Source organism: Ailuropoda melanoleuca, chromosome 8, assembly GCF_002007445.2.
Source record: "Ailuropoda melanoleuca isolate Jingjing chromosome 8, ASM200744v2, whole genome shotgun sequence".
NCBI classification, from domain to species: domain Eukaryota; kingdom Metazoa; phylum Chordata; class Mammalia; order Carnivora; family Ursidae; genus Ailuropoda; species Ailuropoda melanoleuca.
In genome coordinates this window covers 42771798-42785703 of record NC_048225.1, presented here as the reverse complement: position 1 = coordinate 42785703, position 13906 = coordinate 42771798, and the positions used below count along the sequence as shown (strand labels likewise).

Sequence of the window (13906 nt, the reverse complement as noted above, 5' to 3'; positions counted from 1 at the left end):
TCTCTCTCTCTCTCTCCCTCTTTCCTCATTGTCTGGGAAAAAAATACTTGTTTTGATGAGATAAGAATAGTGTCTTCGCCCGGACATTAGGTTTTTCAGAAGAGAAATAACTAGATTAGAATAACATTGAATTTAAGGTTTTCTAATGAAACTATGTGAGGATACATGGAATCTTGACCATTTTATGGTTCTCATTCTTTAGTTCCCTCCATTTCTCTGAATATCTTTATATGACCTAATATGGCATTGCAGCTATTTTATGACTCCAAGTAACATGAGATATAACTTCATACCGAAAAATGAGAACCTCATTCAATTGTAACTATTAGTAGAATTTAGACAAAAAATAGAATTTTTGTATCAACTAGTAGACCCAAGAAAATATTTCACCAGCTTTTTTTTTTTTTTTTTAAGATTTTATTTATTTGACAGAGAGAGACACAGCGAGAGAGGGAACACAAGCAGGGGGAGTGGAAGAGGGAGAAGCAGGCCTCCCGCTGAGCAGGGAGCCCAATGCGGGGCTCGATACCAGGGCCCTGGGATCATGACCTGAGCCGAAGGCAGACGCTTAACAACTGAGCCACCCAGGCGCCCCTCACCTGCTTTTTTGTTTGAAAGAACTTTAAGATGTGTAATATCTTTAAAAAGTGGTAACTTAAGTTAAAAGGGTATATCGTAAAAGTGTTATGCTATATTTTACTTGGTTAATTTGATTTTTAAATACCTGCATTGTTGGGAAGCTTAGGAAGGTGATGGAGTTAGGAGGACCCTAAGCTCACCCCATCCCATGTTGACGACTAGATATCACTTACATCCGTGTAAATATACTAGAGAGCAATCCAAAGATGGCAAGAACAAACTTCACAACTAAATGTAAAGAAGCTGCATCTGAGAGGGGCACCTCGGTGGCTCAGTTGGTTAAGCGTCTGCCTTCCACTAGGTCATGATCTCGGGTCATGGGATCGAGCCCCATGTTGGGCTTTCTGTTCAGTGGGGAGTCTGCTTCTCCCTCTCACTCTCCCTCTGTGCTTTCCATCTCTTTCTCTCTCAAATAAATAAATAACATCTTTAGAGGGAAAAAAAAGAGCTGCATCTGAGAGGTTACAAAGGGTAGAAATAGTAGTTGGGAGCTGCCCCATAGGAGGGAGGATGCTGCAGGTGTAGAGAGGGGAAAGAAATGGTTTCTCACACTATGGAGCCCAAACTGGAAGACAGATCCCCATAACATCTGGTTTTGAAAACGAGGGGGGCTGAATTCCATGAGTTTGTATAACTAGCAGGATTTGGAGCCTGGAGCTTAAAAAGTCAGCTGACTCAGCACTGGGCAAGTGAATGTAGCCTCTTACAGAGAGGCAACATAGAAACAACAGTTTGCATAGTGCCTGGGACAAACAGGAGGAAGATCTGTTTATACTGTTGGGGGACTTCTCTGGGAACAAAGGAGGTGGGAGGCACCATTTTCCTCCCCTGCCGTGCAGCATAAAGGTAGGGCCACCCGTGGGAGGCACTGTGCAGACACTTGCTACCTAACCTACTAGCAGTGTGCCTTGCCCATGCGTTCTGCTGAGGACTGGCACACTCCAAGCCTGCTGCCCTCAGCCCTGAGCTCAGTTTGCTAACACCACTGCCCTGCCCCCAAGTTCTCCTGCAGTCATGCCTCCTCAGAGCTTGCAGACTGTGTCTCACTAATGCCACAGAGAGCAAGCAAAGCCCACAACCGGTACAGAGTCAGTGAAGATGTCTGGACTGAAAGAAAAAGCGACTCAGATACAGCACAAGCAACACAAACAGAAGATTCCCCTGAAGTGCCAGGTTCTAGTGAACAGGGGACACTACACTGCAAAGCGCTACAGGACCTCTTCTTCATGAAGCCATTACTTTCAAGAGCAGAAGGTGTAGCTGACTTTCTTAACACATAGAAACTGACACAGAGAGATAGACAAAGTGTGGAAACAGAAGCATATGTCCCAAATGAAAGAACAGGACAAAATCACAGCAGGAAATTAAGTGAAACAGAAAAAAGTAAGATGCTTGATAGAGAATTTAAAGTAACGATCATAAAGATACTCAGTGGACTTCAGAAAAGTGTGGAAGACATCAGTGAAACTCTTGACAAAGAGATAAAAAAATAACATCAGAGATGGAGAACTCAACAAATGAAATTAAAAATATAATAGATGGAATAAACAGTAGGCTACAGGAAGCAGAGGAGCCTATAAGTGACTTGGAGGATAAAGTAATGGAAAGCAATCAAGCTGAACAGGTGAGAGACAAATAAATACTATATAATGAGAATAGACTTAGAAAATTCAGTGACTCCATCAAACATGATAACATTCACATTATAGGGATCTCAGAAGGAGAAGAGAGAGAAAGGGGGGCAGAAAATGTATTTGAAGAAGTAAGAGCTGAAAACCTCCCAAATCTTGGGAGGGAAACGGAGATCCTGATTCAGGGGCACAGAGATTCCCCCGTTAGAATTCAACCTAAGGAGGTTCACACCAAGACACATAGTAATTAAAATGGTAAAAATAGTAATAAAGGAAGAATTTTAAAGACTGTAAAAGAAGAGAAGACAGTTATATACACAGGAAACCCCATAAGGCTATCAGCTGATTTTTCAGCAGAAACTTTGCAGACCAGAAAGACTGGTACAAGATAATGAAAGTGCTCAAAGGGAAAGATCTGCCGCCAAGAATATTCTATCCAGCAAGGCTGTCATTCAGAATAGAAGGAGTTTCGCAGACAAACAAAAGTTAAAAGAATTCACAACCACTAAACTAGCCCTACAAGAAATGCTAAGGGGAGCTTTGTAAGAGGAAAACAAAAATCATAAGAGTAAGAAAAAATAGGAAACACAGAAAACAAAACAAAACAAAAGCCATAAAAATCAGTCAAGAAGCACAAAATAAAAGGATGTAAAATATGATACCAAATATCTGAAATGTGGAGAGTAGAGGAGTAAAGAATGAGTTCAAAATTAAGCGACCATTAACTAAACATAGACTGCTATATGCAGAAGATGTTATATATAAGCCTAATGGTAACTACAAGTCAAAAACAGTAATAAATTTGTAAAGAATAAGGAATCCAAATATTTTGCTAAAGAAAGCCAACAGATCATGGAGGAAGAGAGCAAGAGAAGAAAGGAACAATAAAAATAACCATAGGTCAAGTAACAAAATGGCAATAAATACATGCATATCAATAATTACTTTGAATGTAAATGGACTAAATGCTCCAGTCAAGGCACATGGTGATGGAATGGATAAGAAAGCAAGACTCATCTATATGCTGCCCACCAGAGACTCATTTCAGACCTAAAGACACAGGCAGACTGAAAGTGAAGGGATGGAGAAACATTTATCATGCAAATTGAAGTGAAAAGAAAGCCTGAGTAGCACCTTATATCAACAAAATAGACTTTTGTACAAGGGCTACAACAAGGGACAAAGAAGGACACTATATAATCATAAACAGTACAATCCAACAAGAAAATATAACAGTTGTAAATATTTATGAACCCAACATGGGAGCACCCAAATAAATACATAAAGCATTTAATAACAAACATAAAGAAAATGATCAATAATAATACAATAATATATAGTAGAGGATTTCAACACCTCACTTACATCAATGGATAGATCATCCAAGCAGAAAATCAACAAAGAAACAGTGGTTTTGAATGACACATTGGACCAGATCTAACAGATATAGTCAGAACATTCCATCCTAAGACAGCAGAATAGGCATTCTTTTCAAGTGCACATGGAACATTCTCCAGAACAGATCACATATTAGACCACAAAACAAGTCTCAACAAATTCAGAAAGATTGAAGTCATAAAAATACATCTTTTCTGACCACAATGCTATGTAAGTAGAAATCAAGCACAAGAAAAAAACATGAAAAACACATGAATATGTGGGGGTTAAATAACATAGTACTAAACAGTGAATGGGTCAACCAAGAAATCAAAGATGAAATTAAAAAATACATGGAGACAAATGAAAATGCAAATACAGTAGTCCAAAATATGGGATACAGCAAAAGCTGTTCTAAGAGGAAAGTTTATAGCAATATAGGCCTACCTTAGGAAGCAAGAAAAATCCTAAATAAACAACCAGTCTAAGCTTAGATCTAAAGGAACTAGAGAAAGAACAACAAACAAAGCCACAAGCCAGTAGAAGGTAGGAAATAATAAAGATTAGAGCAGAAATAAACAAAGTAGAAACTAAAAATACAGTAGAACAGATCAGTGAAATGAGGAGCTAGTTCTTTGAAAAGATCAACAAAATTCTAACTCTTTAGCCGGATTCATAAAAAAAAAGGACTCAAATAAATAAAATTAGAAATGAAAGGGAAGAAATAACAACTGACAGCACAGAAATACAAAAAGATTGTAAGAGAATGTTAACCCATGTCCTAGCAAACAAAAGTCCGGGACCAGATGGTTCACAGGCGAATTCTACCAAATATTTAAAGAAGAGTTAACACCTATTCTCCTCAAACTATTCCAAAAAATTGAAGAGGAAGGAAAACTTCTTAATGCATTCTGTGAAGCCAACATTACCCTGATACCAAAGCTAGATAAAAACACTACCCCCCCCCAAAAAAATACAGGTCAATATCTCTTTTTGAACACAGATGCAAAAATTCTCAACAAAATATTAGCAAACTGAACCCAATGATACATTAAAAATTCATTCACCAGAATCAAGTGGAATTTATTCCTGGGGTGCAAGGGTGGTTCAGTATTCACAAGTCAATCAGTGTGATTCATCATATCAATAAAAGAAGGAATAAAAACCAAATGATCATTTCAATGGATGCAGAAGAAACATTTTATAATATAGAACATCACTCATGATAAAAACCCTCAACAAAGTAGGATTAGAGGGAACACCTCAACATAATAAAAGCCATAAATGAAAAACCCACAGCTAACATAATACTCAAATGGAAAACTGAGAGCGTCTCCCCTAAGGTCGGGAACAAGACAGAGATGTCCACTCTTACCACTCATATTTAACATAGTACTGGAAGTCCTAGCCATGTTGATCAGAAAAGAGGAAAGAAGAAAAGGCATCCAAATTGTTAAGGAAGAAGTAGAACTTTCCCTATTGCATTTGACATGGTACTATATATAGAAAACCTTAAAAGACTCCACCAAAAAGCTACTAGAACTGATAAATGAATTCAGTAAGATTGCACAATACCAAATCAACAAACAGAAATTCATGGTATTTTTATATACTAATAATGAAGCAACAGAAAGAGAAATTTAGAAAGCAATCCCATTTACAATTGCACCAAAGGTAATAAAATATTTAGGAATAAACTTAAGGAAGGAGGTAAAAGATTTGTACTCTGAAAATTATAAAACATTGCTAAAAGATGTTGATGTTTCCACACAAACAAGTGGAAAGATAATCTGTGCTCATGGATTGGAAGAACAAATATTATGAAAGTGTCCATACTACACAAATGTACACAGTCTGCAGATTTAATGTTATCCCTGTCAAAAGACAAACAACATTTTTCACAGAACTACAACAAACAATCCTAAAATTTGTATGGAACCACAAAAGACCCCGAATAGCCAAAGCAATTTTGAAAAAGAAAAGCAAAGTTGGAGGTGTCACAATTCCAGACTTCAAGTTATACTACAAAGCTGTAGTAATCAAAACAGTATGGTACTGGCACAAAATAGGCACATGGATCAATGGAACAGAATAGAAAACCCAGAAGTAAACTCACAATTATATGGTCAATTAATCTTTGACAAAGCAGGAAAGAATATCCAATGGGAAAAAGACAGTCGTCTCTTCGACAAATGGTGTTGGGAAAACTGGACAGCAACATGCAAAAGAATGAAACTGGCCCACTGGCTTACACCATATCCAAAGCTAAATTCAAAATGGATTAAGGACCTAAATGTGAGATATAAAACCATAAAAATCCTAGAAGAGAGCATATGCAGTAACTTCTGTGACATAGGACGTAGCAACTTTTTCTAGATATGTCTCCTGAGGCAAGGGAAGCAAAAGCAAAAATGAAACTATTGGGACTACATCAAATAAAAAGCTTCTGCACAGCAAAGGTAATAATCAACAAAACTAAAAGCCTATGGGATGGGAAAAGATATTTGCAAATGACATATCTGATAAAGAGTTAGTATCCAAAATATATAAAGAACTTCTATAACTCAACACCTGAAAAAGAAATAATTCAATTTAAAAATAGGTGGACAACACAAAACAGTCATTTCTCCAAAGAAGACATCCAGATGTCCAACGGACACATGAAAAGATACCATCAATGATCATCAGGGAAATGCCAATCAAAAGTACAATGAGTTATCACCTTAATACCTGTCAGAATGGCTAAAATCAACAACACAGGAAACAATAGGTGTTGGCAAGGATGTGGAGAAATAGGAACCCTTTTGCACTGTTTGTCGGAATGCAAACTGGTACAGCCATGCTGGAAAATAGTATAGAGATTCCCCAGAAAGTTGAAAGTGGAACTACCCTACAATCTAGTAATCGCAGCACTGGGTATTTACCCCAAAAATACAGAAACACTAATTCAAAGAGACACATGTACCCCTATGTTTATTGCAGCATTATTTACAATAGCTAAATTATGGAAGCAGCTCAAGTGTCCATCAATAGATGAATGGATAAAGAAGAGGATATATATATATATATATATAAAACAATATTATTGAGCCACAAAAAAGAATGAAATCTTGCCATTTGCAACAACATGGATGAAGCAAGAGAGTATAATGCTAAGTGAAATAAGCCAGCTAGAGAAAGACAAATACCATATTATTTTACACATATGTGGAATTTAGGAAATAAAACAAATGAGCAAAGGGGAAAAAATGAGAGAGTGAGACAAACGAAGAAACAGACTCATCTATAGAGCACACACTGATGGTTATCAGAGGATAGGTGGGTGGGGGGATGGGTGAAATAGGTGAAGGATTAATAGTACGCTTATTGTGATGAACACTGAATAATGTGTGGAATTGTTGAATCAATGTATTGTACACCTGAAACTAATATAGCACTGTATATTAACTATGCTGGAACTAAAATATAAAACTTAATAGAAGAGTTTCCATTATTAAAGAAATGGCTGTCAACATTTTCTAAGTATCCAGATTTTAAAAGCCTGTATGTAAAGGATAAGATTTTATGTAAATTTTGAAAAACATTATTTCAAATGTTAAGGTACTCTCCAAAATGTATTTGTATATTAACAGAATCAGGGCGTTTTTTTCCTTACTGTCTTTTTCCTTTTATTTATTTATTTTTTTTAAGGTGAAAATACCTCACATTGTGCTCTTTTCTTTAGGTTTATTGTAGGGAAGGAAGAAATTCCCACACATTCTTATTCACCAGAAGCAGCATATGCAAAAGTGGAACAAAAGACAGAGAAACATGAAGAAAAGCCAAGAAGTATGAATATAATCGCTGTAATCAGGAAACTTGTGGATTCAGTGTAAGTTTTTTATCTTGATATTTAGCATACTTTGTTACTATATATATATATATATATACATATATCTTACTGGAAACAGTGCATAGAGTTTTATATTTCAAATAGATTTATATGAATTTGTAATAGTTTTCTATGTCAAACTAGAAAGTTTGCAGTTTGCAGTTGGTTGCAGTTGCAGGAGGTTAGAATGGGGAACTTTAGGAAACAGGTTAATAATAAGCACTAATCAAATATGCCAAATGTAGGAAGGAGAAAGAAAAGTTCTGGGACACAGGAATAATAAGGAGCAAACCTTACATAAAGGTTTTTTCGTAAGAGTAGAAATTTTCGGGGCTTTGGAAATGGAATAAAACATCTTTATTTGTATATTATACAAAGAAGTCTGAATTTCATACAAATAATACTTGCATTTCAAGTATAGATATTTAAGAAAATTAGTTTAGTGATTTAAAATTAGAATATCAGTTAGTAAAAATAATCTTGGTAGTGGTATTTTAGAGAGTGTTGAATGAATAGTAAATATAGAAAGTTAGGGATCAGTTATGGGAAGCTGAAGTCATAAATCAGACCTGTCTTAGACTCTCATTTCACCCGTGCTGGCTTTGTGACTTTGGGCAAGTGATTTAACCACTCTGGACCCTAAAGTCCTCATCTGTTAACTTGGGTTAATGATCTCTTTTAAGGAGTGTTGCGTCCATTAAATGAAATAACATATGAGTTGCCTTACATACATGAGCACAGAGTAGGTGCTCAAAATTTTTACTGAATTTAAAGACTTTGTCTTCATTTTATTATTATATACCACATACAGAAGGTAAGAGGCAGGGAGGGAATAACAGATGGCAGGAATAATTGTGGTAGTGAACTTTAAAAAAATTATGTATATCTTTTTTTGTTTTATTATTTTTTCATCATGATAAGTGCACTCCTTAATCTCCGTCACCTGTTTCACCCGTATCCCTACCTACCTCTCCTTTGATAACCAGCAGTTTGTTCTCTAGAGTTAAGATTCTGTTTCTTGGTTAGTCTCTCTCTTTCCTCTTTTTTTTTTCCTTTGCTCATTTGTTTCCTAACTTCCACATATGAATAATATCATATGGTTGAATAATATTACATTGTGTGTATGTGTGTGTGTGTGTGCGTGCGTGTGTGCGTTTGTGTGTGTATACCACCTCTTTTTTATCCATTCTTCAATGGACATGGGCTGCTTCCATAATTTGGCTATTGTAAATATAGTTGTAATAAACATAGAGGTGCATATATCCCTTTGAATTAGCGTCTTGTAATTTTTGGGTAAATACCCACTAGTGCGATTGGTAATGAACTTCTTAAGCAAGTTCAAAATAGTTACGGATCACCTGAGTGGAGAAGAGAGACAGGGAATCCCTATTCATGGAAATCATGAGGGGAATGCAGAGAATGTATTATGTGGGTAAGCGATGCCTTGGGTATCTGAACTAATCAGGTCACAGCAGAACTTGTCAGAGTGACCTCAGTGAGTCCACTGCTGTGGAAGCAGATGCAGGGTAAGACAGGAGATGAGTAGTCCAGGTTTTGAGAAGTTTTAATAACAGACTGAGGGAAGATTAAATGACAGTATACTGTCAGCTATAGCTGATACCAGAATTTAACTTCACTAGCAAAGAGGGTTTAACGATTTCTGTGTAGTTCCAGTAGCACTGCCTGAGGAATGTCTTGAAGAGGACACTTAGAAGTATGAAGAGTGGTGGTTTACATACGGCCACCCTTCTCTGATTCACCTCTTTTAGGCCCCAGCTTTAATTCCTCAACTTCACATGGCCAGATACGTCCCATCATTCTGATGACATAAGGGCTACGGTCAGTAGGAGCTCCTGTTTGTCACCCTTGTCTGTGAAAGGCTGCCTGTATACTCCAGCTGTGGTGCAGAATTGGATTTCTGCAAGGGTTTTGTTAATCAGTTTGCACATGGAATTAGAGAGATGTGGAGCCAGAATATCACTCTACGGATTATTGTTACAAATGAAAAAGTTACTGTGTTTCAACCATGAAGCTAATTAGCTGCACTCTGCAAGAGTTATGAGGCCTACTCCTTTCGGAGCATGAATCCTTCACAGAGAAAAGGGGAGAGCCAGGCCCATGTTAGATATTTTACTTACCTTTTTACGCCTCAAGTGAATAGTCCTGGAGTGAACATACCAAATAATTAAAAATCCGTGTGTCTTGAACAGTAGTCCCCCCAGCAGAAACATTTGCTAAATGCTAGAGGGCCAAGTGGTTTGCATTTAAATCACAAATAACGTACTTTTGAATTCCCACATGATCTATTACTGTATTTGTTTTTAAAACTGAATTTTGAGTTCTAATACTGTATCATGTTTCTTTTCCAGATGTTTTCTCTCAAATATAATTAAGTATAAATTCCTGTAACCTGAGCACTTTCTCGTTAGATTGTTGCTCAAGTACTGACTTCATGGGTGATTTATGACCATTATACACTACAGTAAGCAACTTAAAGCTTCCAGAAGATTTGGCAGAGTATAGAGATAATATATACATATTTTTTATATTTAGTCACAAATATTTACCAATGTTTTTTCTGTTCTTCATTTAAGTATTTTGACTGCAGTCACATATTTTATACACTGTGTCAAATGGTGAACTGAAAAGAAAAAAAAAATCTGTTTGCTTTTTTATGTCCTAAGAAACCAAAAGATGCATGCATTTAGAAACAAGTAGGTGATGTTTTCTCCTTTTTTGGTTAGAGAGTTTTAAGCACATCTACACACACACATCATTTATTATTTTTGTTTTATTTCAGATGTAAGCATGGACCAAGGCATAGATGTTGCAAACACTATGAAGATAATTGCATCTCTTATTGCATTAAAGTAAGTATATAAAATTATCACTATTAACTATGGGGAATATGTATAGAAATAACTTTTTAAAGATGTTATTTCTTAGAGAGAAAAACCGTGAGTAGGGGAAGGGGCAGAGGGAGAGGGAGAAGCAGACTCCCCACTGAGCGCAGAGCCAGATGCTGGGCTCCATCCCAGGACCCTAGATCATGACCTGAGCCGAAGTCAGACACTCAACCGACTGAGCCACCCAGGCGCCCCGAATGGAAGTAACTTTTTGGGGTGCCTGGGTGGCACAGTCGTTAAGCGCCTGCCTTCGGCTCAGGGCGTGATTCCAGCGTTCTGGGATCAAGCCCCACATCAGGCTCCTCTGCTAGGAGCCTGCTTCTTCCTCTCCCACTCCCGCTGCTTGTGTTCCCTCTCTTTCTGGCTGTCTCTCTCTCTGTCAAATAAATAAAATCTTTAGGAAAAAAAAAAGGAAATAACTTTTTACTTAAAGCATGATTTCAAAGTAAGTGAAAAAATAGATAGTAATTGCTATCGTTCTTTGCATTTGACTTGAAGAATACAAAACTTGTGAAAAATAGATAACAATTTAGCTTTTAGTATTCATTTACCAGATCCTTGGTTAATTAATTTTAAAATTTGCTTATTTAAAAATTAGTGAAGGGGCGCCTGGGTGGCTCAGTCAGTTAAGTGTCTGCCTTTGGCTCAGGTCATGATCCCAGGGTGTTGGGATCGAGCCCCACATTGGGCTCTTTGCTCAGCGGGAGTCTGCTTCTCGCCTTTCCTCTCCTTCTGCCCCTCTCCCCTGCTCATGTTTCTCTCTCTCTCTCTCTCTCTCTCTCTCTCTCTCTGTCTCAAATAAATAAATAAATAAAATCTTTACAAAAATTAATGTAAAACTTTCAAAGTAGAAGAGAAGGTGAAGCAACAACAGCAAAAAAGACAGAAAAATAAAGTTATTAAAATTTATATTTTGTAATGTATTCTCATTAAAGTACATTCTAGAGCAAGGTCCCTGGAGTATGCTGTGTACTACTGGATTAGCAATCACACACATACCCTGTGCACAGTCTGGTACAGTGGCATCTGGTGTTGGACTTACATTTTTTAAGGCATGGAGGTAACTGGAGTATGTCCACAGTTGCTCTACGTGAAGGAAGTTAGCTATGCCCACTGGTATAAATTCCTTCCTCCCTAACATATTTGTGTGGTAGAGTTCTCTCCTCGCCCATCCCCGCTCTGTGCCTGTCATCCTCCCATCCTCCCTCACCACTGCTGGGGAGGAAGTTATTTTCATTGCAGCTAGTTGGGCACAGGCGGCACCACCTGCTACAGGTTCTTTAGTTTAGGGTGGGGCTCTCACAGTCCTGATGCTTTAAAAAGTTTATGTTTTTCCTTATAATAGCTGATTCCCCCCTCATTTGATGATGGGAAGTTGTATAGCACCCCCAAAAAACAGCCTCCTGGCAGTCACTCTTGGGAAGGGAGACTGTATCACATTAGTGCTTCTGAATGTGAATGCCTGTGGTCTGATACTGATGGTGGCATATACCCAAGCCAACACTTACCCTTAGAGTCCCTGATGATATGAGCAGAGGTTAAAGCAGTAGAGTACTTTTTCACTTGTGTGGTGGTTTCTGATACACTCCTTCCACATCTGATTTCCTGTCCCGCTTGTATGCTGGCGGGGGGACGCAATGTTGCCGGCAGCCCTCAGGGTCTGCCAGCTCCCAGAGAGGAGTTATTCCCTCCAAATGGATATAATTCTGATTTAAGGGGACACTTCAGGAGAGGAACTAAGAGAAATAGTCTGATTTAATCAGAGGTATTTGAGAAAGTTTGGGAAGAGGGGAAGTGATATGAAAAAAAGAATGTATGAGAAAGTTAGGGAGAATTGCTGAGGAAGGAAAATATCTAGTCATTGTTTCAAATGTGTACCAGTCCTATAAACTTGGCAGTTTATGTATAAATTGGAGTATTGTCCATGAATGTAAAATTATTTGGAGACCTGTAGGTGAGGAATTTACATAGTACAATATTTGACAGTTCACCTCATCCTTTCATCAGCTCAGTTATACCACATATTAAATCACATCCCTGAGTAAATATTCATATGAATTAGCCTTCCCTGCAGCTCGCTATCCTCCGTTCATACTTTTTTTGGTTCCTTGTAACTGCCAATCTCTGTTGTCTTTATGCTTTCTGTCCAAGCTATCTGAAATGTTTTCCTTATGCTAGTTGCTTCTATTTTCTGTTTAAATGTCACATCCTCCATCATCTTCCCTTACCACCCAATTTAATATAGGCTGCCTATTATTTCCCTCCTAGAGTTTTGATTATTTCCTGCACAACACTTACTGTAATCTGTAATTATTTTATTTATTCACTTATTTGCTCTTTCTCTAATGAGCATGAAGCTCCATGAAGGCAAGAACTTTGTGTCTTCTTCACTGCTCTGTCCCCACGATCTAGTGTAGTGGTTGGCACATAAGAGGCCTTCAGTGAATATTTTCTGAATACGTGAAAGGGTGAATGGATGGAAGGATGAATGGATCTCTTGAAAATAGCATGGAAAGATTGAACATGAGTGTGATCCTTGAATCCTTAGATTAATATTGTTGAGATTATTAATGGCAAGATAAAGTGTGAACACTTCATGCATGAAACATATACTAGGCAGTTTCAGTTAAGCAAATGCATGGTAATTTATGCTAATTGGTCAGACAATTTAGTTTTCATGTTTTAACCAGGTATTAGATAGTTTCAGGTAAATTAATGAATGTTTCTTCATAGTAATTCAGTTTTTTTCTAAAAAAGAAGGCTGCTCTTTGGAAGATACAAACCTGACCTTTGGAACTTGGCAGGCACGTAGACCTTTTCCCAGCCCACTGGTGGTGAGAGAGGAGGAGGATGGGAGACCAGTATTACAATGTATTGGTCGAATCATGTAAAATAGTAGTCTTTTATATAACATTTGCTTTTATGCTAATTGTAATTTTTCAGTCTCTCAGTATGAAGTGACATTTAAACTTCGTTACTCTAAATACTGAAATGAAATTGACCAACAGTAGTCATCCTCTGTTCCCTTCTGCACTGTAGATAGTTACAGGTAGTAGGGAAAAATGTTGGCAGCAAGTATGCCTTTGTAGTGAATTTGCTTTTTCAAGTTTTGTTTGGTATATTTTAAAGGTACTGTTTTCTTAGAGATGTTTTAGCTTGACACTGTTGAGCATAGAAATAAAAGCCTAGGTATAATTTTTTTTATTTTCTTGGAGAATTTTTTTAACCTGATCATTTAAAAAGTTGATACCAAAGGTCTAAAAATAAAATTATTTTTTCGATCAAAAGAATTCCTACTTACGGTAATGATTAAGAAGAGTTCTCTGTTAAAATTTCCAAAAAGCATTTGGTTTTGTTAACTGTTTTTTTGTTTTGTTTTGTTTTGAATTTGACTGCTTTTGTTCCTAAAATTCAGTTGTGGTTTAGGAATTATAAATCCTGTGTTAACAATGTTAACAGAATACCAAGAAATGGAAGTTTGG

At 37.2% G+C, this 13906-nt stretch overlaps 1 protein-coding gene across 2 annotated transcripts in view; it reads left to right on the top strand.

Annotated features, from left to right (window-relative positions):
- The window catches only part of TMEM135 (transmembrane protein 135), a 248001-nt gene that overhangs the window by 219460 nt on the left and 14635 nt on the right, over positions 1-13906 (top strand). For both annotated transcript variants that reach the window (XM_034666176.1, XM_034666175.1), the window contains 2 exons: positions 7372-7518; positions 10319-10388. In XM_034666176.1, the coding sequence (XP_034522067.1) occupies positions 7372-7518; positions 10319-10388 (217 nt within the window). The remainder of the gene's footprint in view (positions 1-7371; positions 7519-10318; positions 10389-13906) is intronic.